The sequence below is a fragment of the Sus scrofa genome, chromosome 5, assembly GCF_000003025.6.
Source record: "Sus scrofa isolate TJ Tabasco breed Duroc chromosome 5, Sscrofa11.1, whole genome shotgun sequence".
Taxonomy (NCBI): domain Eukaryota; kingdom Metazoa; phylum Chordata; class Mammalia; order Artiodactyla; family Suidae; genus Sus; species Sus scrofa.
This window is the reverse complement of record NC_010447.5, coordinates 3138703-3161798: the sequence shown is the minus strand read 5'-3', so window position 1 is coordinate 3161798 and position 23096 is coordinate 3138703. Positions and strand designations below refer to the sequence as shown.

General features: G+C 57.4%; 1 protein-coding gene across 1 annotated transcript in view; it reads right to left on the bottom strand.

Annotated features, from left to right (window-relative positions):
* Positions 1–23096, bottom strand: part of LOC102159820 (cadherin EGF LAG seven-pass G-type receptor 1) — an 88969-nt gene that overhangs the window by 41580 nt on the left and 24293 nt on the right. The window contains exons 3-5 of the mRNA XM_021091370.1: positions 19813–19928; positions 18620–18708; positions 1046–1203 (exon numbers count right to left, since the gene is read on the bottom strand). Of these exons, the coding sequence (XP_020947029.1) occupies positions 1046–1203; positions 18620–18708; positions 19813–19928 (363 nt within the window). The remainder of the gene's footprint in view (positions 1–1045; positions 1204–18619; positions 18709–19812; positions 19929–23096) is intronic.

Sequence of the window (23096 nt, the reverse complement as noted above, 5' to 3'; positions counted from 1 at the left end):
CTGAGGAGGCAATGCCAACCTCTGTGATGGCCGGGCGACAAGAGGTGCCCTGACGCTGCCCGTACGTCGCAACGAACATCCGCTCGCTCGACCTGGACACCAATAACCCAACAGGTGGAGAGGCCGGCAGGGCAGGCGGCCAGCAGATCCCTCTTCTGGTGCCACCGCTGCCTTTCAGCCTCTCTGTGCCTGTTTCCTGCCCCTTGGGTCAGACCCTAAAAAGCTGGGTGTTCCTGGCGACTGCCTGAGTCCTGTCTGCAGGCTGCACCCGTGCACCTGAAACAGGACGTGCAGAGCTAAACGGTGGTGCCCCTTCCTCTGGCTTCTGATGACCTTGAGGGGAAGTCCCTGCAAACGAGAGCCCTCGTTCTGCAGGAGCAGCCACATGACCTTGGACAAGGAGCCAAACCGCTCCAGGACCCGGCCGTGCCATCCGTAAGACGGGCGTGATCCCACCTGTATCACAGGCGTATTTCACACCGGGTGTTCTGGTGGTCTTCAAAAAGCTGAGTAAGCATCCCACCAAAACACAACTAGGGAAGAATCCCACAAGAACCTTTGCTCTGAGATTTGAAGCTGGAGTTACAAAAAGAGAACCACAACCACGGCCGCAAATATCCATGTCAGCGTTGCTCTGCCCTGAGTCAGGGTGGCCCCAGGGACCTCCAGATCTGCAGGGTGACACGGCCGACCCTGATCTAATGGAGGGGTCACTGACTCAGCCTTGACCCTAGGCACCAGCCCTTACTGGAACGAAGTCAGGGACGCCATGGACACAGGGCTGGGGGTGGCTTCTGGGGTCAGCCAGCCGGCTGTCATTACCCTGAGGTTGGCCTGGCCACGCCTCTGGCCAGTGAGTCTAAGGGGACTTATTCTAGAAGGTTCTAATGTGTTGGAGGGAAGGGGAGGGAATCCGACCCCAGCTTGGATTGGGGCTGCCAGGACAATGGGACCTGAGTGCCTGCGTGGGTCCTGCCCAGGCACCCCCTTTCAGAGCAGTGGCCATGGGGGGGCAGACACTGGGGGCCCCCCAGAGGATGCTTACTTTTTGGAGCCGCTCTGAGTGCCCTGGGCCGCACAGCTGTAGTTGCCGACGAGGCTGCCGAAGCGCACAGCCACGGCCGTGTCACAGCCGTCCACGGTGACCACAGCCACCTTCTCTTCCGACGGTCCATGGGGCAGGCCCAGGCGGCCGATGTTGGGCTGTGGGGAGAGGAAACACGGCCTGGACAGAGCCCCCAGCCCCTGCACCCCCCGCCAGGCCTCGGAGGGAGGAGGACACGGAGGGTGAGGCGCCCCAGGCCCAGGGTTAAACAGTCCCCGAGCCAGCTCTGCTGGGCTAACAGCAAAGCCCCCAAATTGACGCCCTTCCCAGAAGCTTAGAATGTGACCTGATTTGGAAAGAGGGGTCTTGCAGGTGTAACTGGAGAAGACAAGGTCACAGTGCAGTGGGGTGGACCCTAATCCAGTGTCCCTGCTGCCCCATGAGACACAGAGACGCACAGGGAGAACGTGGTGTGACAAGATGCCGCCACAGCCCAGGATGCCAGCGCCCTTGAATCTGAAGGAGACGAGAAGGGCCCCCCTGGAGCCCCCAGGGAGCACAGCCCACAAACACCCTGGTTTCCGGTTTCTGGCCCCCGGAAGCGAGAGGGTACATTTCTGCTGCTTTAAGACCCCCGATGGCGTGTTTTGTTCCAGCAGCCAAACCAAAATCCAGGGTCCCCCCTGCTGAATATCAGATTCTGCTCGAAGTCGAAGCATCGGCCGGACCGCGTCCACACATCTGGCCAGGAGCCTGCCCTGTGCTCCCGGAGTGCAGACGGCCACTGCTTCTGACATGCGGCCGGGGCCAGTGGGCAGGCGACCCCAGGCTCTCACAGTCACTCCTGGCCTCATCCTGTCCTCCCTGAGGACAACCCCCAGGCACCTTTTGCTGGCCTGAGGTCAACGCCCCTTGGTGGCCCCACACCAAGCGCCCCTTCTCCCAGCTTCTCCCCCTGCCGGTTCTCATCACCCAGTCTCCCAGCCCAGAGCTGGTTATAAGGATTCCTCTGGAAGGGGAAACGCGGGGGTGGGAGGGCTCAGTTAGGGGCTGGGCCTGATATATACACTCTACTGTGTACGCAACAGGTGGACAACAGGGCCCACCGTACAGCACAGGGAGACTCACTCGATCCTGGGTAATAACCTGCGTGGGAGGGGAGTCTGAACAGGAATGGCTACCGAGGCACCTCGCGGTGCACCCGACACTAACGTGAGGCTCTAAGTCAACTATATTCCAATAAAATTTAAACAATAAAAAATTAACTCCTACACGGTGACTATGGCTGCTGTGCTGTATCATTGAAATTGGCTAACGGGGGGCGTTCCCGTCATGGCGCCGTGGAAACGAACCCGACCAGGAACCATGAGGTTGCGGGTTCGATCCCTGGCCTCGCTCAGTGGGTTAAGGATCCAGTGTGGCCGTGAGCAGTGGTGTAGGTCGCAGATGCGGCCCGGATCCCATGTTGCTGTGGCTGTGGTGTAGGCCGGCGGCTGTAGCTCTGATTGGACCTCTAGCCTGGGAACCTCCATATGCCGCAAGTGCAGCCCTAAAAAGACCAAAAAAAAAAAAAAAAAAAAAAAAAAAAAAAAAAAAAAAAAGAGAGAGAGAGAGAAAGAAAAGATAAATAAATACTAGAAACTTGCTAACAATAGAACTTCAATGTTCTCAACAAAAATTAATTAATTAAAATGAAGATTAAAGAAAGAATTCCTGTGGAATCAGTAACCTGAGGTACAGCTGCTCACTTCTGCAGGTTCCCTTCCTGAGGGGGCTGTGGTCTGTGTTCAGTGACTGACCCTCTCTGCCTGGTGGCCCCGGCCACCCCTGGGTGCCCCTCGCCGAGCACACCCACCCAGACAGGTGTCAGATATCAGCCATGCAACGTGGGACAGTCTTGATGCTCCAGAAAGAAACAAGGCAGGCGGCCAGAGGGCAGGCTCGGGCTGGGCCCCGCCACTGAGCTCCCTCGTCTGCACAGCCTGGTCACGGGCCTGAGTCCTGCGAGGTGGCCTGTGGGTTAACCCAGATGGTACACGCTGAGGGCCAGCGAGCCGCACAGGGCACGCAGTGGCTCCCTCCTCCCCAGAGAGAGACGCTCTCCTGCCAGTCCCAGCAGGGCCCTTCCATCACCTCCAAACACACAGCCCCCGCTTGAACGCTCTGGGGTCGGTCAAAGTTTCCGACTCGATGCAACTTTACGTTTCTTTATAGTAACCTGGCAAACCGGCAGGAGTGAACAGGGGGAGAATTTGATGAAACCATCCTCCAAGTCTCTCAGCAGGGAAATAACAGCTACACAGGTCATTCCAAAGCTTCAGCGGTTTTTGTTTCGTTTTGTTTTGTTTGTCCTTTTAGGGCTGCACCCGCAGCATATGGAGGTTCCCAGGCTAGGGGTCTAATCGGAGCTGTAGCTGCCGCCGGCCTACACCACAGCCATAGAAACACAGGATCCGAGCCTCGTCTGCGACCTATACCACAGCTCACGGCCACGCCGGATCCTTAACCCACTGAGCAAAGCCAGGGATCGAACCTGCAACCTCATGGTTCCTAGTTGGATTCGTTCACCACTGTGCCAAGACGGGAACGCCCCAAATCTTTACTTTTTAACAGGAACAGACGTATCCATTGGCTGGAGGACACTGGGCTGAAAGGCAGGACACGGAGCTTCTGGGAACATGAACTCAGCCATGCAGCCAAGTCGTGTGACCCCAGGAGGCTTCATTCACCCTGGTGGCACCCCCTGGAGATAGGCAGTGCACAGCCTCCGCCACTGTACGTGGCAGCCCCGGTTGAGCCTTCTGCTCCCCGTCGGCCAACCACCTGACCTGAACAAGGCCACCACTACAAGTCAGTTTCTCTGACTACAAGCCAAGGATTTAACATTAGAATACCTGAAGTTCCTGTTGTGGCTCAGTGGTAACGAACCTACTAGTATCCATGAGGACGCGGGTTTGATCCCTGGCCTCGCTCAGTAGGTTAAGGATCCGGTGTTGCCGTGAGCTGGGGTGTAGGTCGCAGACGCGGCTCTGGCGTGGCTGCAGCTGTGGCGTCGGCCAGTGGCTATAGCTCTGATTTGATCCCTGGCCTGGGAATTTCCACATACCGCAGGTGTGGCCCTAAAAAGACCAAAAAAAAAAAAAAATTAGAATACCCATCCTCTCTGTGTTACAGGGACTTTGAGAGTGACTTGAGCATAAGGCCCGCCTCCTGAGCGCCTCGCTCACGGAGGGCCCTTTTCATTGTCTTGTACATCAGCTGATGAGATCACAGGGTCCGCTAAGCTATACCCCTAAATATTTCCCCTTCAGTTACACAACAGAGAGACACAAGAGGATAACAAACCACCGGTTTTCTCGCACTGTAATAGCAACCTGCTTCAGACAGCACGTACAAATGCCTATCGTGGGATGCTTAAGTATCAGGTGTGATCCTGGGGAAAGAAGCATCCCCTCGCTGTGCGAGCCCCATATCATCTCTACAACGTGTAATTTACATTTTTGGGGATGGGCGTGAACCTTCTAGAGGAAGGGGGATAAACAGCACTTATGCTCGGGAGGCTTTAATGAGCAAAGCTGCTGTTTACACCAGCGCAGCTGTTGTCAACAGCAGACCCTCAGGAACCGCTCGGAGCCACGGGATTCGAGCAGACATAGCAAAGGAGCAAGAAACCGGAGGCCAAGGACAAAAACCAAACCAGCATTTGTATTTAGAGCCGCGCTTACTGACTAGAGACAGGTGTCAGGGTCTGGCGTCACTTCCTTAAGCAGCAAGCGAGGCTTTTAGGAAAACAAAGGTCGCCCAAGCCCTGCTGCTAGGGTCCTATTCCCAGATCCACCAGCCACGGGCTCAACCGCGACGGCCCCTTGCGCCACAGAATGAAGGCTTCTCAGAGTAAGAACTCAACGTACCAGCAGGAGGGACACACAGCGAGGTACCGGGGGGGACGCTGCAACCTCCGAGGGCCGCCTCCTGGCTCCACAGGGCACCCCGACCCCCACCCCGGCCCAGGCTCCCACTGCCCCAGAACCAGCAGCACCTCTGGCCAGTCTGCTTAATACACAAGCCAACGATCTGCACGGGTCAGTGTCAACAAGAGAAGAGGCAGGGGACAGGGGGATGTGGGGGAGGCCAGGGGGACAGGAAGCAGTGCGGCAGGTGACTCGACATACAGGGACAGGGGGGCGCGTCCCAGCAAGCCCCACGCCCAGGTACAGACCCAAGAGAACGGCCCACAGGGACTCAAGCAAACCTGGGGTCAAGCATGTTCCCAGTAGCCCTACGTTCAATAGCCGGACGGTCAAGCCACGCCAGGGTCCAGCACGTGGGGAACCGATGAACACAACACGCTCTACCCACTCGGTGGAATAGCGATCGGCCACAAGCAGGGACAAAACAGAAGCGCTCCGATGTGGCTGAACCTCCAGAGCACCGTGCTAAGCCACAAGGTCACGCGCTGTATGGGCCAATTTACAGGAATTGTCCAGAACAGACAGATACACAGAAGGTAGATGAGGGACTCCAGGGGCTGGGCTGATGGGGGGATTGGCGGTGAGAGCTCATGGGTACAGGGCTCCCTCTTCGGGTGATGGAACTACATGGAGACGGACGTGGTGGCTGCACAAGAGTGTGAATGCACTGAAAGCCACTGAATCGTTTGCCTTTTTTTTTTTTTCTTCCCCTTTTTAGGGCCGCGCCCACAGCACATGGAGGTTCCCAGGCTGGGGGTCGAATTGGAGCTGCACCTGCCGGCCTCCACCGCAGCCCCGGCAACGCAGGATCCAAGCTGTGTCTGTGACCTACACCACAGCTCACAGCAACACCGGATCCTTAATCCACTGAGCGAGGCCAAGGATCGAACCCACGTCCTCAGGGATACTAGTCGGGTTCATTACCACTGAGCCATGGCACACCTCTGAGATGAATTTTTAAAGTCTGCACAAGGAAGCTCCCTGTTAGCTCAGTGGGGTAAGGATCCAGTGTTGTCACCGCAGTGGCTCAGGTCACTGTCATGGTGAGGGGTTGACCCCCTGGCCCAGGAACTTCTACCTTCCATGGGCATGGCCAAAAAAAGGAAAAAGTTAAAATTTGCACAAAAGAAAAAGACAGCCTGGGAATAAAAGGGGCCATATATGAGGTTTCTCTCAATTCTTGAGTTAATAAGGTCCCTTCCTTCCTGGGGTCCAACATGTCCTGCGGGGTGGCCATCCCAGCCAGGGCACCCCTGTCTCCACTCTCCCTCAGTCCCCCCTAGGGCAGCCAGGCCTGGCCACCCAGGGGCCGACAACCAAGCTGGCACAAGATGTGCAAACTGGAGGCACAAACCAGTGGGCAGGGCCTGCAGGTGGTGCTGTCTGCACTGCTCCGTGTACACAGGCTGCCCTGAGCAGAACCCGCCACCAGGCCCACCTCTGCCTCCACCTAGAAAAATCCTGAAGGACTGAGTGGGCTGCAGGGGGACCAAGGCAACGCGCTTTGCAAATCTGTTTGGATCCGGGTTCCTGGCTCTCCCCAAATCTGCCAGAAGTGATCACCTGGGGTCTGTCCCTTTTTATTCCTCTTCAGCTCCTTCCCTCTCCCTGTGCAGCCCCCCCGGCCGCTCCCATCGGGTTGAAGCCCATGGGGTCGTGTGAGCATCAAGGCATCTGGTCCGCACACAGTGCTCACATTTCTACGGCCTTTTCACCTGCTGCAGACAATTCGTGGTCAGGGAGGCAGAGGGGGGTTCGATTTCAAATGCTGGATGCCGGGGACAGAGGCATGGGGGCGCCTCGAAACCGGACGCCGGGAGGGCGAGTCTTGGGAAAGATGGATTCACGCTCTGTGTGAGAAACGATTAAACCGACGCTCATTCACATCAAGGAATTCACACATGGCCAGGCTCGAGGAATGCCACAGGGAGCCAAGACGCGGCCTTGAACGTGTACCGTGAGGCTCAGACCTGACGGCGGGCAGGGGGCGCGGGGGGAGCTGAACGCAGCCCCAAGAAACGCGGGTGACACCTGCTGGTCCTGGCACAGGGGTGATGAGACCCCTCAGAAACAGGCATGGCCTTTCTCTGAAGCTCACTGGTGACAAGAGGAGAAAACATCACACACACACACACACACACACACACACACACACACACACACACACGCTTCCAGGATCTAAAACAAATTCCCGAGGGACCTCCAGCAGGCCTCTGCTGCCACACAAACACCAGATCAAGATGCTGCATCCCCAGAGCCCAGGCTGGGCCTGGGAAGGGCGCCCACACTGGAGGGCAGGGAACAGGTCACCTCTCTCTCTCAGCCTCGGCTTCCCCACTGCCACGCGCAGGTGTGACTTCCCACCTGTCTCCAGGTAGGCCGCCCGGACCCCCTGCCAGTCAGGCCTCCACGCAGGTGCTTTGGGCTCCATGATGCAGGTATGCGTCCTCGTCTCCTACAGAAGGGGGTCACCCCAGCGCCACACGGGCACGGAACGGAGGAGGAACGCAGGACAAACAGGTTAAAGGATTCGGCGGGTTGATCCTGATCCTTCCGCCACTCGCCACCCCCTTGTCCCTTCTGAATGTCCCGGGGGCACTTACACCTCAACTTGTCCCCCCACCAAGGCAAGTGTCTGCAGCAAGGCCCTTCCCTGCCACCCACATGGAATCCCAGGCCCCAGGGACAGGACAGGGCCACGTGGAGGTGGGAGGAACGGGTATCGCCCACGTCGGATTCACCTGCACCAGGTCTGCTGCACAGTAAGGGCTGCACTGACTAGACCGGCTCCCCCAGGACGGCTCAGAACTCAGCACGGGACTTGCCCCCTCCCCACGGAGAAAATGGCTTGTGCAGGGAGAACCCCGCTCCCCTCGGGGTGGGGCCTGGGCCCTGGGCGGGTCATCCCCGCACCTGCGTTTTCTTTTTTTTTCTTTGTCTTTTTGCCATTTTCTTGAGCCGCTCCCAGGGCATATGGAGGTTCCCAGGCTAGGGGTCGAATCAGAGCTGTAGTCTCCGGCCTACACCAGAGCCACAGCAACACAGGATCCGAGCCGCATCTGCGACCGACACCACAGCTCATGGCAACGCCGGATCCTTCACCCACTGAGCGAGGCCAGGGATCGAACCCACAACCTCATGGTTCCTAGTCGGATTCATTAACCACTGCACCACGACGGGAACTCCTGTTCTCTTCTTTTTAATTTTTTATATATATTATATTTTTTGGCCATACCTATGCCCTTCAGAAGTTCCTGGGCCAGGGATCAAACCCGAGCCACAGCAGTGACGCCAGATCCTTAACCGCTGGGCCACCGGGTACACCTACCCTGGCCTTTCAATGGGGGCTTGGGGTCTGTTTAGCAGCATCAAGAAACCATTTCACCTTTTTCTTTTTTGCTTTGTAGGGCCACACCCACAGGATATGGAGGTTCCCAGGCTAGGGGTCGAATCAGAGTACAGCTGCCGGCCACAGCCACAGCAACGCGGGATCCGAGCTGCGTCTGCGACCTGCACCACAGCCCATGGCAACACACCCCATTAGATCCTTAACCCACTGAGCGAGGCCAGGGATCGAATCCGTGACCTCATGGATGCCAGTCAGGTTCGCTAACCGCTAAGCCACAATGGGAACTCCCATTTCGCCTTTTTCAATTAACGAAATTATCAGAAGCCCAGAGCTCCCCCAAAGTCCTTTGTAAATACATTCACCATCTGAATTTAACATGAAGACACAAGCCCAGACCTTCTTGCCCAAAAGGAAAAGTCCTTTCTGTTGGCTACACTCATGGATGGCAGAGGTCCCAGGCCAGGGAGTGAACCTGCACCACAGCAGTGACCTGAGCTACAGCAGTGACAAGGTCTGATCCTTAACCCACTAGGCCACCAGGGAACTCCTTGTCTCTTTTCCTTTAGACACCAAGCACCTACATCCCAGGAGGGTCACGGCCTCCCCTTAGGGTGTGGGAGCCTGACTGGGTCAACCAGTGGGCCACTTACTGGCCACCAGGCAGGGAGTGCAGCCCGGGATGAGAGCGACAGGTGCTCCTGACTCCCCCACCTGGCAGTGACCTGGGGCAGGGGACACCCCGCCGAGCTGGACAGCCTCTTCCACAGCGAGGCTAAATTCAGAGCTACCACCTCCAGGGTCATCCGAAAGACTGGACCCGAGCGCCTCTGCAGAGTCCCTGACGCTGGGCGGGCTGTCACACGTCACACCCACGCGGGTGAGGATCCAAGGCTGCCAGGGAGGGGGAACAGCAGGGTTCCCAGCCTCCAATGAGCATCACTTCCCAAAGGCCAAGAGGTTACAGCCTGACCCCACTTAGGAAAAGCACCTGACTCCCCGCCCCCCCCCGGCACCAGGCTCAGCTGTAAGACGGAGGCAAAAATACACACACACCAGAATTCCATCAAGTTCTCTGTTGCTGCGCTGTTGCTAAGGAAGGCGGGAAGAAAGCCAAAACCATGCACATGGCTCTTCTTCCTCCTGCTACTTTCCTATATTAAAAACATAGTTTCTTTTCATATCTTTAAAGGAAAAAGGAGCCATCCACAGCCCACACGTCCTTGCATCTTCGCTGAAGCCACAGGGCCTCCCCCAAGGCCCGAACCCACACACCTGAGGCTCCCGGTCCTTCACTAGGTCAGTCATCCAAGAAAATACTGAGCTGTGCTAACAGACTCTCTTTGTTTGGGGACCTTAAAAAAAAAAGATTTCTTTTTTTTTGCTTTTTAGGGCCGCTCCCGTGGCATATGGAGGTTCCCAGACCAGGGGTCAAACTGGAGCTACAGCTGCCAGCCTACCCCACAGCCACAGCAACGCAGGATCCGAGCCACGTCTTTGACCTACACCACAGCTCACGGCCACACCGGATCCTTAACCCACGGAGCGAGGCCAGGGATCGAACCCTCAACCTCATGGGTTTGCTAACCACTGAAGCATGATGGGAACCCCGAAAAGATTTCTAATGAAAGTCAGAACCAACTGGTCAAACCAGAGCAAAGCCTTCTGTTTCTCAGGCAAGGCGGTTAATTCAATGCCAGACAACGCTGGCCACAGGTCAAAGGAGGACCTTTTGTGATGGTTGCACAAGACGCTGGGATATGGAATAGCCGCAAGCTCGGGGCAGAGGCTTTGGGAGCCCGGCTCTCGGGCTCGGCACTGTGTATAGAGAAGCATCTCCTGAGGCCCTCAGGATCTCCGTGGGGATGACCCTTGTTCTGGAAAAGATCCATGGGGCCCAGTGCCAGCCCATCTGGGTCCAGCCCTTCCCCAGACAAAGCTCCCAGGCCAGTGAGAGGGAGCCGGGAGCCTCTGAGCTGCTGTCCTGCTGGGCTGGCCCAGAGGGTCAGGTCCCCGTCTGCGGCTGCCCTGGTTGGACAGGCCCCCCAGGTTTTCTGGGAACTGGGGAGTTTATGCAGATTTGCTTGGAGAGGAAGTTTTCTCATTTTCTCTCCTATGACAAATGAAGCTTCAAATCAAGAATTTTTTTTTTTTTTTTTTTTTTTTAGGGCCAAACCTGTGGCATGTGGAGGTTCCCAGGCTAGGGGTCGAACTGGAGCTGCATCTGTGACCTACCCCACAGCTCACAGCAACGCTGGATCCTTAACCCACTGAGCAAGGCCAAAGATTGAACCCGCATCCTCATGGATACTAGTTGGATTCGTTTACCGCTGAGCTACAACAGGAACTCCCCAAACTGAGATTCTTTAAGTTTAAACAGCACCTTCCTGGAAAGCTGGGGTCGCATGTTCCTTCTCTTGGGTGCTCTGTGGACAAGCTATTTGGCACAAACTGGGGGACCCTCAGGCACCCCATGAAAAGCTCATATTCCCGCATCCAGGGGGCCTATAATCTGACTGTCAGGTCCTTCCAGCTGGACTAGGGATGGGGGAGGGGCACCCCGAGCAGCTGCCCCCTGGGGTCCTCCACATGGCATGGCACAGGTGCCTGGGGGGAGCTCCTGGGGCCCCAGAGATGACTCTCTTGGCTCCACCAACATGGCCAGGGACAGAAAGGGCAGAGCCCTTGGGGGCAATGACAAAGTCACTCTGGGCTACAGGGGTTCTTGAGTCACAGGTCATTTGAGGAAGTCTCCTTGGCTGAAGGGAGAAAGGCTTTCAAGAAAAGCAGTCACTCGGAGTTCCCATTGTGGCTCAGTGGTTAACGAATCCGACTAGGAACCATGAGGTTGTGGGTTCGATCCCTGGCCTCAATCAGTGGGTTAAGGATCTGGCGTTGCCGTAAGCTGTGGTGTAGGTTGCAGATGCCGACTCGGATCCTACATTGCTGTGGCTCTGGCGTAGGCCGGTGGCTACAGCTCCAATTGGACCCCTAGCCTGGGAACCTCCATATGCCGCGGGAGCAGCCCTAGAAAAGGCAAAAAGACAAAAAAAAAAAGAAAAGCACTCACTCAAGAACACATGCACACAGACACACACACACACAGACACACACACACATGCATGCGCCCCGGCCTGCTCCTGCTGGGACCCCAACAGGCTCCTCTCTGTCCCCAGTCTGCAGACCCCGAACTTCTCCCTACAGACCCCCAGGGCCTCCCACTTGACCCGACCCCCTTTCTGAGCGGCCTCCAACCCCCACCTCCTGTGCAAAGGCCCGAGGGTGCTGTGCTGAGAATCCCTGCAATGAAAGTGGAAACGCAGGCTCTGTGTTGGGGAGAAACCACGGACGATACTGGAAAGGCTGGGACGGCGCAGGGAGAGGGGGGCAGGGCCAGTCCGGCAGGAGGGCACCGGAGGTGGGGGGGAGCCGCCCGCCCGCAGCCCCGCCCAGCCCTGGCCCTGACCCCCTCATCCTCCTCCGAGGGTGGAGGCGGGGCTAGGAAGGTGCTGGTCCAGGAGGGGAGGGAGGGGCAGGGAGGAGGGGGCGGGCAGGAGGGGGGCTGGGAGGAAAGGCAGAGGTGAGAGGGAAGACGGGCCAGCCTGGGCAGAGGGGCAGGGGGGCAGCATTTCATCCGAGAGCGTTGGAGGACAGTGAACGGGCACCACGGGCATGAGACGGGTGGCAGGTGGTAGAGTGAGGCCACCAGACAGGGAACCGCCCCAGCCTGCAGCGACTTTCCACAGCGGGCATGAGCTCGGGCCCAGGGTGGGGCCGTGTGCGACCCGGGGAGTCATTCTGTTTCCATAGCAGGTGACCTGGATCGGACGGGCCCTTGTTTGGAAAGGAAGTGGGCGACCGTCCCAGTTCCCTGGGCCACCAGCAGGCGGGCACCACCCTCCTTGGGGCCGTGGGCCTGGCTCCCATGGAGGCCGCTTAGCCGGCTTTTCTCAGCCCCACCCGGTTACCCTCTGCTGGACCTGAGCAGAGGGCGGTCTGTAACGGGAGCGCTGATGCTGGATATTTATCCGCTAGCCAGGGGCCGGTCACACGGGGGCCACTCCCGTCCTGACAAACTGGCCAAGTGAGCAGGAAACACGGCCGGAGACCAACAGAACAATTCACCCCGGACTGGGGATTCGGGACTTGAACTGCTGAACCTGCAGAGCAGGAAATGAGCACGAGGGGTATCCCAGACTCACCCCCGAGGCCACGCCCCGGCAGTGGGGAAGCAAAGCTAGGACCCCCGTGCAGATGCAGACGAGCCTGTCTGCCGGCTCCAGCGTAAAGGTTTGATGTGCTTGGCAAACGCTTGGTTACACTTTTAAGAAGCTTAGCTTCCTTATCTTGTACATTCTTTCAATCAAATGATCTTCTCGACAGAACATTTAAAACAAAAACGGTTCACGAGCCCACCACCCAGATGACTCCTGATGCATTCTTCACAGCAACAACACGTGAGGAGGTCCCGTCGTGGCTCAAGTATCCGTGAGGACGCAGGTTCGATCCCTGGCCTTGCTCAGTGGGTTAAGGATCCGGTGTGGCTGTGAGCTGTGGTCTAGGTTGCAGACACGGCTCGGATCCCACGTGGCTGTGGCTGTGGCTGTGGCGTAGGGCAGCCGTTACAGCTCCGATTCTACCCCTAGCCTGGGAACCTCCATATGCCGCAGGTGCAGCCCTAAAAAGACAAAAAAAAAATGTGAAACACATAACACATCGCAGACAGGTATAAAATGCACATGAAGGCTACCTGGGTTCTCATCATCCTTAGGTGGCACACTATTTGCAAAAACAGCTGCAACAGTGCCTCCTGCCCAACACTCACAAGGAATAACAAACATCTGATGTTTTTAGACACCGCATTTTGGATGGTTTATGACCTGGCACGGCTATCTGATAAACGCCTCTGATGGATTTGTTTTGGGGAGGAAGAGGGTGCCCTTCAGGAGAAAAAAAAAAAAATTTGGTGTCTGCCTGCCTATCTTTGTGTACCTTTCAAAGTTCTTTTAGTTAAACTTTCTGTGCTTAATTTTAGATGCACATGCAATTTTAAAAAATAATAGATGTGGCGTTCCCGCTGTGGCTCCGCAGGCTAAGGTCCCAAAGAGGTGTCTGTGAGGATGCGGGTTCGATCCCTGGCTCGGGGAACTTCCTTATGCCACAGGCGCAGCCATAAAAAGAAGAAGAAGAACAGTAGCAGATGATGTGCCCTTTACCCAGTTTCTACGGTGTAAACAGCCTGTGAAGTGGTGGTTAGAACATCACAGCCCAGGTGTGGACGCCGATACGGTCAGGATACACAGATGTTCCATCACCACCAGGACTCGGCCTGCAGGGCGCTCGCGGGCACACCCACGTGCCTCCCGCCCCCAAGCCCGGCGGCCACTCAGTTGTTCTTCCCTCATTGGAGAATGTGACACACGTGGAAGCACCTGCCTCGTGAGACTGGCTTTCCTCGCTCAGCATCGCTCTTACGTGCGGCAGTGGTTCACCCGTCTCGTTCCCGAACAGCATCCCGAGTTCCGGTGGGCAGGTCACCTGCACTGGGGGGCTGGGTGGTTTCCAGTTTGGGCTTGTTGGGGAAGGAGCTGCCCAGGACGGTCGTGCACTGGAATCCAAGCTGGGCAGACACGAGGGATATTAGCCTGGATTCTTCCTTCCTTCCTTCCTTCCCTCCCTTCTTTCTTCCATTTTTCTTTCTTTCTTTCTTTCTCTCTCTCTCTCTTCCTTCCTTCCTTCTCTTTTTCTTGCCACACCTGCGTGCATATGGAGGTTCCCAGGCTAGGGGTCTAATCGGAGCTGTAGCTGCGGGTCTACACCACAGCCACAGCCACAGCAACGCCAGATCCGAGCCGCATCTCTGACCTACATCACAGCTCACGGCAACACCGGATCCCTGACCCACTGATCGAGGCCAGGGATCGAACTTGCATCCTCAGGGACATTGGGTTCTTAACCTGCTGAGCCACAACGGGAACTCTTGGACTTTTTTGTACTGTCTTCATCTGATGTTGGCGGACTGCAGAGAAAGAACGGGGACATGTTCCCTCGTCTGAGCCTCTAAACCTTTGGCAGAATGTGCCAGTGAAACCATCCAAGCTTGGAGATTTCCTATTGGGGAGTTTTTAAAATATAACTTCAATTTCCTTAACAGTAATGTTGTTATTCAAATTATTTCATACTGGTTGAATTATGGTAGCTTATGATTTTTGAGGAATTGAGAGTTTATTCCTGATACTAGTAATCTTTCTTGGTTTAGGGTTTGTTTTTTTTTTAAGTCATTAAACTTGTTTGTCAACATTATTGCTTTTTCCAAAGCTGTTTCATCGCTTCTGTTGTCTGTCTTCCATCCCACCGGTTTCTGCTCTTTAGTCTTTCCTTTTTCTTGCTTTGGGTTTATTTTGCTCTTCTTTTTGAAGATTCTTGAGCTAAGACCGCAGATGATTTTATTTATTTACTTATTGGCCACATCAGCTGCACGTGGAAATTACGGGGCCAAGGATCGAACCTGCGCTACAGCCGTGATAATGCCAGGTCCTTAACCTGCTGAGCCGTCAGGGAACTCCAAAGTTTGTATAGGGATCCTTCTAGAAACATTCTAACACCAAAGGCTGAGGGGTAAGGACAGACACTCCAAACTGCCCTGATGACAGCCAAACCCAAGCTCTGAGTGCAAACAAGTCACTTCGGAAGGATCCACACGAACCTCTCATTTCAGATTCACGCAAACTTCCCTCAGACGTGTCTACACTTTTTCAAGTCGGCAAGGAAAATGTTTACTTACCGTGCACAGTGGCCTCAGGAAAAAAGCACATCTGCAATGAAGGAAGTAACGACTACACACCCTGCAAATCCTGCCTAAGCCTCCACGGGGGGGGGGGGTCGGCAGAGAGGCTCTGGGTTCCACCTGTGCTTGATGGAGTTCCGACATGTTTGGGCAAAGTTCCCCCACCCTCCCTTTTTTTAAATTGGCCACGCCCACAGCAGGTGGAAGTTCTCAGGCCAGGGTTCGAATCCCGACCACAGCAGTGACAACAGCAGATCCTTAACCCCCTGAGCCACCAGGGAACTCCAAGGTGTCCGCTTCACTTTTAAAATACCTTCCCAGGTATTTTATTTTATTTTATTTTTAATTTTTTAAAAAATATTTTTAGGGCCGCATCCACAGCACATGGAGGTTCCCAGGCTAGGGATCAAATCAGAGCTGTAGCCACTGGCCTACACCACAGCTCATGGCAATGCCGGATCCTTAACCCGCTGAGCGAGGCCAGGGATTGAACCCGCAACCTCATGGTTCCTAGTCAGATTCGTTAACCAATGCGCCACGACGGGAACTCCTTTCCCAGGTATTTTAAACCGCCAAGCTCCAGTGGGCACCCTGTTCATCCAAGGTGAGTTATACCACCAGACCCGCTCACCTAGAATGCCACCCAGCAGAAAGAAAAGTGAACTGACTTTGCTGGCCCCCTGCTTGGATCCCCCTACCAAGGGGTGCTGTCCTCTGGTTTGGGGCTGGCTCGGGCCACCAGGGAGCCTAACAGGAGAGGAGGAGGCCGGGGACCACAGTGCACTGCCGGTCACTTCTCTGCACAGGGGGCTTCTCTCCTCAACGGGTCCTATCGGGGCTCCCTTCTGCCCTCTCGGCCTGAGGGTTGTGACAGCCGCAGGTCCCGCACTGCCCTGCACACCCCACACCCTGCCCCTCTTTGCTGATAAGCCCTCCGGGGACCATCCTGGCAAGGATTCCACCTGTTTCCTGGGGCTGAAGGGCCTGGCGAGTCAAACAGCCTGGACAGGCTCCCAGGCCCCAGCAGCCGTGGGGAGGGTCCCAGGGGACCCAGATGTTCCCTGCACTCTAAAGACCAGACACGACACAAGGACCAAGCAGACGCCTGCAGGGCAGAGGGACTCGCCCCTCGGTGACCACTCTCAGGGCTGGCCAGAGTGTCCACTGAGATTCTTCTTCTGCTTTCTATTTGAAGGCATGTGCCATGACCCACAAAAGCCTGAATGTGTTGGAGTTTCCGTTGCAGCTCAGCAGTTAACGAATCTGACTGGCATCTATGAAGACGCAGGTTCGATCCCTGGCCTCCCTCAGTGGGTTAAGGATCCGGCGTTGCTGTGAGCTGCGGTGTAGGTCGCAGACACAGCTCAGATCCCACGTTGCTGTGGCGGTGCTGTAGGCCGGCAGCTACAGCTCCAGTTTGACCCCTAGCCTGGGAACTTCCCTGTGTCGCAGGTGCGGCCATAAAAAAACAAACAAAAGCCTGAATATGTTTAAGCCAGAAAACCACCAACCCCTGTCGCTGTCCTTGGGCCAGGAGCGGCCAGCCTTGCAGAAGCTCCACTGCCACTACATGTGCTTGTGGGTCCTGCCCAGACACGGAAAGCCATCCTGATACCGTGAACGGAGAAATCGGGGGTCCAGCTGCGGTCCTGCCCGCTGGCGCAGGTTCCAGCCCTGACGTCAGATACGACAATCCCTGTGCTCAGTGGGACTGTGCCCCGGGCCGAGGGGACGCAGAGGCACACAGGGCATGACGCCGGCCTTAGGGCTCCTGGCCCTCCAGGAGGCTGGGGCACAGTCTCCCCACCTGTGCCCAGGTGAGAGCTGCTGTCCCTCATCCTGAGAGGGGCCACGGGGGAGACTGTCTCCAGGGTGGAGAGAAGGGGCCGAAACCCTCTGACCGTGCCAGGGTGTGGGGAGCCACGGGGGCACCCTGCTCCCCGGAGCAGCTGAATCGGGTGAGAGCCCCTTGGTTACTGATGGGGGATAGTGTGCCAGGCGGGTTAAGAGACCAAAAAGAGAAACACCCAGCAGTGCACTGCCACCCCCCGCCCCCGCCCGCCCCGTCCATCCCCGAGCCCCTGGAAGTCAGTAAGGGCTCTGACCGCACCCACCGCCTGGCACAGCAGCCACACGAGGCTGCTTCCAGGTGGGCACACCTGACACTGGCTAATAATTGCTCCCGGCCACGGGCCACCACATGAGCAGAAGACTCCAGACTCGAGGCAGACAGCTAGGAAGCTGCACGTGTGTCTGCAGGGGCCTGTGACCCTCCCTGCCCCGCCCGCCCCCCACCTTTACTTGCTCACACGGCCCTTCATCCAGCAACCCGGGCACTGCTGACACCACAGCCCCGGTGGTCCCAGGAACACGGGCAGCAGGGCTTCCTGGGGGCTGCGGTAGCCCAGACCCCCTCCCGGGCACCTGCGAATACTCTCTGCTTGGTCCCCCAGGTCCCCAGATGGGGACACGGCCCCCGCAACGATTCAGGTCTGCACCCCGACCCCACCAGAACCTCCCCTCATGCTCATCACAACCACGGCGCTGAGAACCTGCCTGGCCTCGGTCCCGGGAGACGATGGGTGGCCCCCACCCACGGACGGGGGGCAAAGACCACAGCCACCGTGCGGGCGATCACTGCTGGGGGCCTCGTATTCAGGGGGATGGCGACAGGAGACGTTTAGGGCGGGCCGACGTAACAGAGGCAGAGGACGGCCACGACACACTGAGAAAGGAGGGGGGTGCGTCTGAGTGACACAGGGACGCAGGCCCAAGTGGTGGGAGGGTCGCCAGTCACGACTGTGCCAAAACCCAGGGACAGAAGGCACCCCTCCCCTGGGTGTGCTTCTTACGAGACACAGGACCTCTGGTCTGCCGGCCAAGCTCCGACTCAAGCCCTGTGGAGGCCCTGGGGTGGGGAGGGGTGGGTGTGTGTCCGGGGGGGCCAAGATTGGGAGGGGTTGGCACCCTGGAGCGTCCCAGGAAGGAGAAGAGAAGTTTGCAAAATCCCAGCAATGGAAGGCTGGGCATTTTGATGCAAAATCCACCGAGGAGTTTCCTTATAAGCCCATAAACAGCAAAACGAAAGGAAACCCCCCTAAAACGACCGAACCTTCAGAGCTTTTCCCGGGAGAGCCTGCTGGCTCTGGTTCTCGGGTTTCCTCCAGGTACCAGCGAGCGGACGATTTTGGCCTTGGAATTGTGTCTGAATGGCCTGGAATCTTAGCCGCCAGTAATGACCGGGCCGAGGCAGCCGCAATGAATAAGCTCATTCTGCGTCCTCTCCCCCGTGTGGAGAGGCCTCTGGGGTCCCTGTGCCTCCCCGCCCAGTGTTCCCTGCTTCCTGGGGGCGCATCCCTGCCAGCCGGGGCTTGGGGACATTCGCACAGACACTCAGCCAGCGCGCGTTTCCTAAATGACACCTCTGCAGTTCAGAGCGTAAGCGTCTAAGGACTCCAACTCCGGCCTACCTTGTTGTAATACTGCACCTGCACAGAGTGCCACCGCCCATCACTCACGCCCCCGGGCACCTGCGGGGCCACCGTCGTCGTGGTCTCACCTGCGGGGGGCGGGGGGGGAGGCAGAGAGAAACGCGGGGTGAACAGTCCTTTCGAAGCCTGGAAAAATGTCTCCAACACCTGGGTGGACACTCCCTTTCAGAGGTTTTACCTCTTTTTTTCTTTTTGGCCGCCCTGCCGCATATGGCCTTCCAGGCCAGGGATTAGATCTATGCCACAGCTGCAGCAACGCCAGATTTTTTTTTTTTTTTTTTTTTTTTTTTTTGTCTTTTAGGGCCACACCCGCAGCACATGGAGGTTCCCAGGCTAGGGGTCCAATCAGAGTTGTAGCCACCAGCCTACGGCAGAGACACAGCAACACGGGACCCGAGCCGTGTCTGCGACCTACACCACAGCTCGCGGCAATGCAGGATCCTTAACCCACTGATCAAGGCCAGGGATGGAACCCATGTCCTCATGTTTGCTAGTTGGGTTTGTTAACTGCTCAGCCACGATGGGAACTCCCAATACCAGATCTTTTAACCCACCGCACCAGGCTGGGGACTGCACTTGCATCCTGGTGCTCCAGACACCACCACTCCCATTGTGCCACAGTGGGAACTCCAGGAAAAACATTTTCAATGGCTTTTTTTTTTTTAGGGCCACACCTGCAGCACATGGAGGTTCCCAGGCTAGGGGTCGCATCAGAGCTGCAGCCACTGGCCTACACCACAGCCACAGCACAGTGAGATGCAAGCCTCATCTGTGACCTTCACCAATGCTCACAGCAACACAGGATCCTTAAACCACTGAGTGAAACCAAGGATTGAACCTGCGTCCTCACAGTTACTCGTCAGATTCGTTTCCCTTGAGACACGGCAGGAACTCGCTTAGCGGTTTTGTAAATATTTTTCATCTACGGAGGCAGCGGCACACATTAATGATTCCCCTCGTTTTGGAAATCTGAGCATTATAAACAACGCTGCAATGAACACCCCTGTGCATTCTGGATTTCTCCCGCAGGACGGATTCCCAGACAGACGGATTCCCAGACGGAGGGCCAGGGAAGCAGGCGTGAAGGTGCTGCACAGGACGGGGTGGTTTTAACCAAGAAAACGCCCCTGAAGTGCCCCGTGGGCGGCTCCCTCAGGTGCAGGAGGCTTTACCTGCCGAGAAGGTGAGCTGCACCTGCTCGTCCACAATCTCCAGGGCAATGAAGTCGTGCTTTTCGTTGAAGCGGCCGTTATACAGCAGCAGGGCGTTCCTCTCCCGGGTAGCAAACCTGCAGGGCCAAGAGGAAGCAGGTCATACGTGCATGACGCCCAGGGCAGAAGGTTTGCTGGCGGCTGGCGGGGTGCGGGGGACAAGAGGCTGCCCAAAGGGACAAGCCGGCCAGAGGAGGTGAGAGCCTGGTCCAGAGACAGCTAAGACGCTGGCCCCTGGTACTGTTTCTTTCACATCAAGAGTTGACAGCGCATAAGACCTGATCACCAGAGAGCTCCCGGGTGGTTCAGCAGGTTAAGGATCTGGTGTTGCCACTTCAGGGGCTTGGGTCACTGTTGCGGCTCAGGTTCGATCCCTGGCCAGGAGAACTTCCACATGCTGCAAGGTGCGACCCAAAAAAGAAATAAATAATCAAACCTGATTAGCACTCCTCTTTTCTGGAAGGAGCAAAAACCAGATTCCAGAGGGGGAATCTGGTTACCACGACCTGCATACGTGACAAGATTCTATTTGCAAATGCTCCAGAAGAATGGCACAGCCGCGATGCAGACTAGAAACATCTAGACGGAAAACACAGGCCTTGCATCTTCGGCTGCTGGAGTTAGACCCCACGTACGTGCCCCTGGGCCCTGGGACATAGGTGTGGTGACCACCTCAGGGTCCACGACCCTCGTCCCCCCCACACTCCAGCCACACATGGCCATGCTCTCCTGCCCCTGGGCCTTTGCACCTGCTGTCCCCCTGTGGGGAATGGCCCTCCCTGGCTCCACAGATCCCCAGATGTCACCCCAACGGTGCCTTCCTGCCCCATTTTATCTAAATGGTGCCCCCACCCCACCATCTATCACCTTCCTCATTTTCTTCCTGAAATTATCCTGCTTATTTGTTTATAAGGATGAGCGATCCTTTGAGGGGAGGGACTGTGACTCTCATCCACTGCTGCATCCCGGGGACTAAAACAGGACTGGGCCACATAAGGGCTTGATGATGACGGGCTGAACCGACGGATGGATGGTGGCAAAAGCGTGAACCCACAGAGACGTGTTGACTTCAGGCACTCAGAGTGGAAAAGACCACAAACAGCCTCAGAAAACCCCTTCTTCCACCCATGCCCCCCACCCTGGGATGCCGCCTCCATCAGACTCCAGGGACCTGGGCGCACCAAGTCGCCGCGAGGCCTCCTCGACGCCGTGGTTACAGAGACCCGGGCAGACCTCCGGAGGGAGCCGGGACGGCTTCCGGGGCTGGCTGGCTGGCTCTCTCATCAGAGATTAAGTGGGGGAAATTCTTGCCTTCGATTCCGGTCGGTTTATCCGTTTTCGTGCGGCAGGAGTCTGTCTAGACGAGCCTCGGGCATCGGACCTCGGCGCTTCCCTCGAGTTACAGAAAAGGGACCGTTCCCTCCCCCTGACCCTGCATCCCCTTGGTGTGGACGACAAAGCTAGAGAAACACCACCTGCGTGGCCAAGGGGAGGCTTTGGGTGTGGGCTGAGCAGGCAGCGGAGGGCACTGAATTAACGCTGGGATCCACTCAACCCCAGGCTCGCTTCCCGAGACTGGCGGGCCAACCTGCTCCCCTTGGAGGCTCTCACGCTTGCGGGTTTCTCTTTGGATGGACGGGGGAGCTGGTGCGGGGGGCTGGTCAGGGCCATCTGGTCCTCCAGGCAGGCGCCCCCAGGGCTGGGGAGAGGGGGGATCAAGAAGGGACCCAGGGCCACGGGAGGGTCTGAACAGCGCAAGTGCAAAGAGGAAAGACCAGAAACAGAAACCAAAGGCCTGGCAAGGGGGCCAGGGAGGAGAACAAAGGATGGGGGCGCCGGGGGAGGCAGGGGAGGCGGGGGAGGCGCGGGAACCGTGGAGCCCAGGCCCTTGGCAAACAGAAACCAGAAAGAGGAGAAGCAGCCTCGAAAGAAACCGCCTGAAACAAAAGCCGGGGGCCGGTAGCCCAGCCCACCTTTCTCAGGGTGCGCCCTTCAGGAGGCCAGGGGCCCAGCTCCTTGCAGCCTCTGCCCCGGAGCAACCACAGCCCCCGCCTGGACCCGTTCGTCTGCCCAAGGGCTTCTCATGATTTTGCTTTTCAAGCAAAACACTCCCTGATCTGGCATCAGCCCGGCATCTCAGCCGTCATCGGGCAAACGGAATCGTCGTACACTGGTGTCACGTGGGACCATCTAAAATCCGGGGTGGGACAAGCAAGGCGACACACACTGCATTTCGTGGGCCTCTAATTAAACGCAACTATTCTTTAGTTTCTCTCGGCGTCTGGAGCCGCCGGGCTTCCTCTGTTGGTTTCCAGCCCGTCTGCCAGCCGCGGCGTCCCTGGGCCCGCCCAGCTCCAGCAGCAGGACCTCTGGTCACCTTCCAGGTCAGCCTCCCGTGGCTCACTCACCGCATGTGACGGGGGGCGGCCAGCCATGCCCAGGTGGCAGCTGACCACGGCCATGTCGACACCAAAACCACACGCCAGGGATGCGTTTGCCAGAAAACACGGGGCACCTCCGATCTGGGGGGTGGGCACCCCAGAAGCCTGCTGTTTCAACCCACCGAGGCGCTCTTGTTCTGGAGGCCGTACCCACGTGGTGGCCCTCTGAGCGCAGGGCTCATGGGGGAGGGCGGGGGCCTGGCATCCTGAGCAGGCGGAGCCGGGACCAGGGCCTGGCGCTGAGGAGGCCCCGCACTTGCTGTGCTCCAGTGAGAAGAAAGGGGGGGAGGACGCCAAGTGCCAAGTCAGATGAGCCTCACGACCCCCTGGGAGGGGCCTCACCCGCTGGTCTACAGAGCGTGGAGGAGCCTCGAACCGTGCATCAGACTGTGGTGGGTAACTTCACAACCGCTTTTAGAATCAAACCACACGGCCGCCTCGCTGCCGGGTCTGACCAGAGCCGCACCTCCCACCCCAGCCCCTCCCCAGTTCCTGGGAAAGGGGCCAACACTCAAAGGATCCGAAATAGAGCCACGAGGAGCTCCCTGGTGGCGCGGTGGGCTAGGGATCTGTGGTTACCACTGCTGTGCTCGGGTCACCGCTGGGGCGCAGGTTCGACCCCCCGGCCCACGGGCAGGGCCAGAAAACAAACCCACCAACCAAAGAAGCAGAGCCACGAGCAGGGCACCCGGCACACGTGGGCTCCATGGACGACAGCCACCCTCGCCATCCCATCAAAGCCGGTCTCCCAGGGAAGTTCAGGAGGCGGGCAGAACGAGGGACATGCCTCCCATCAGGACACGC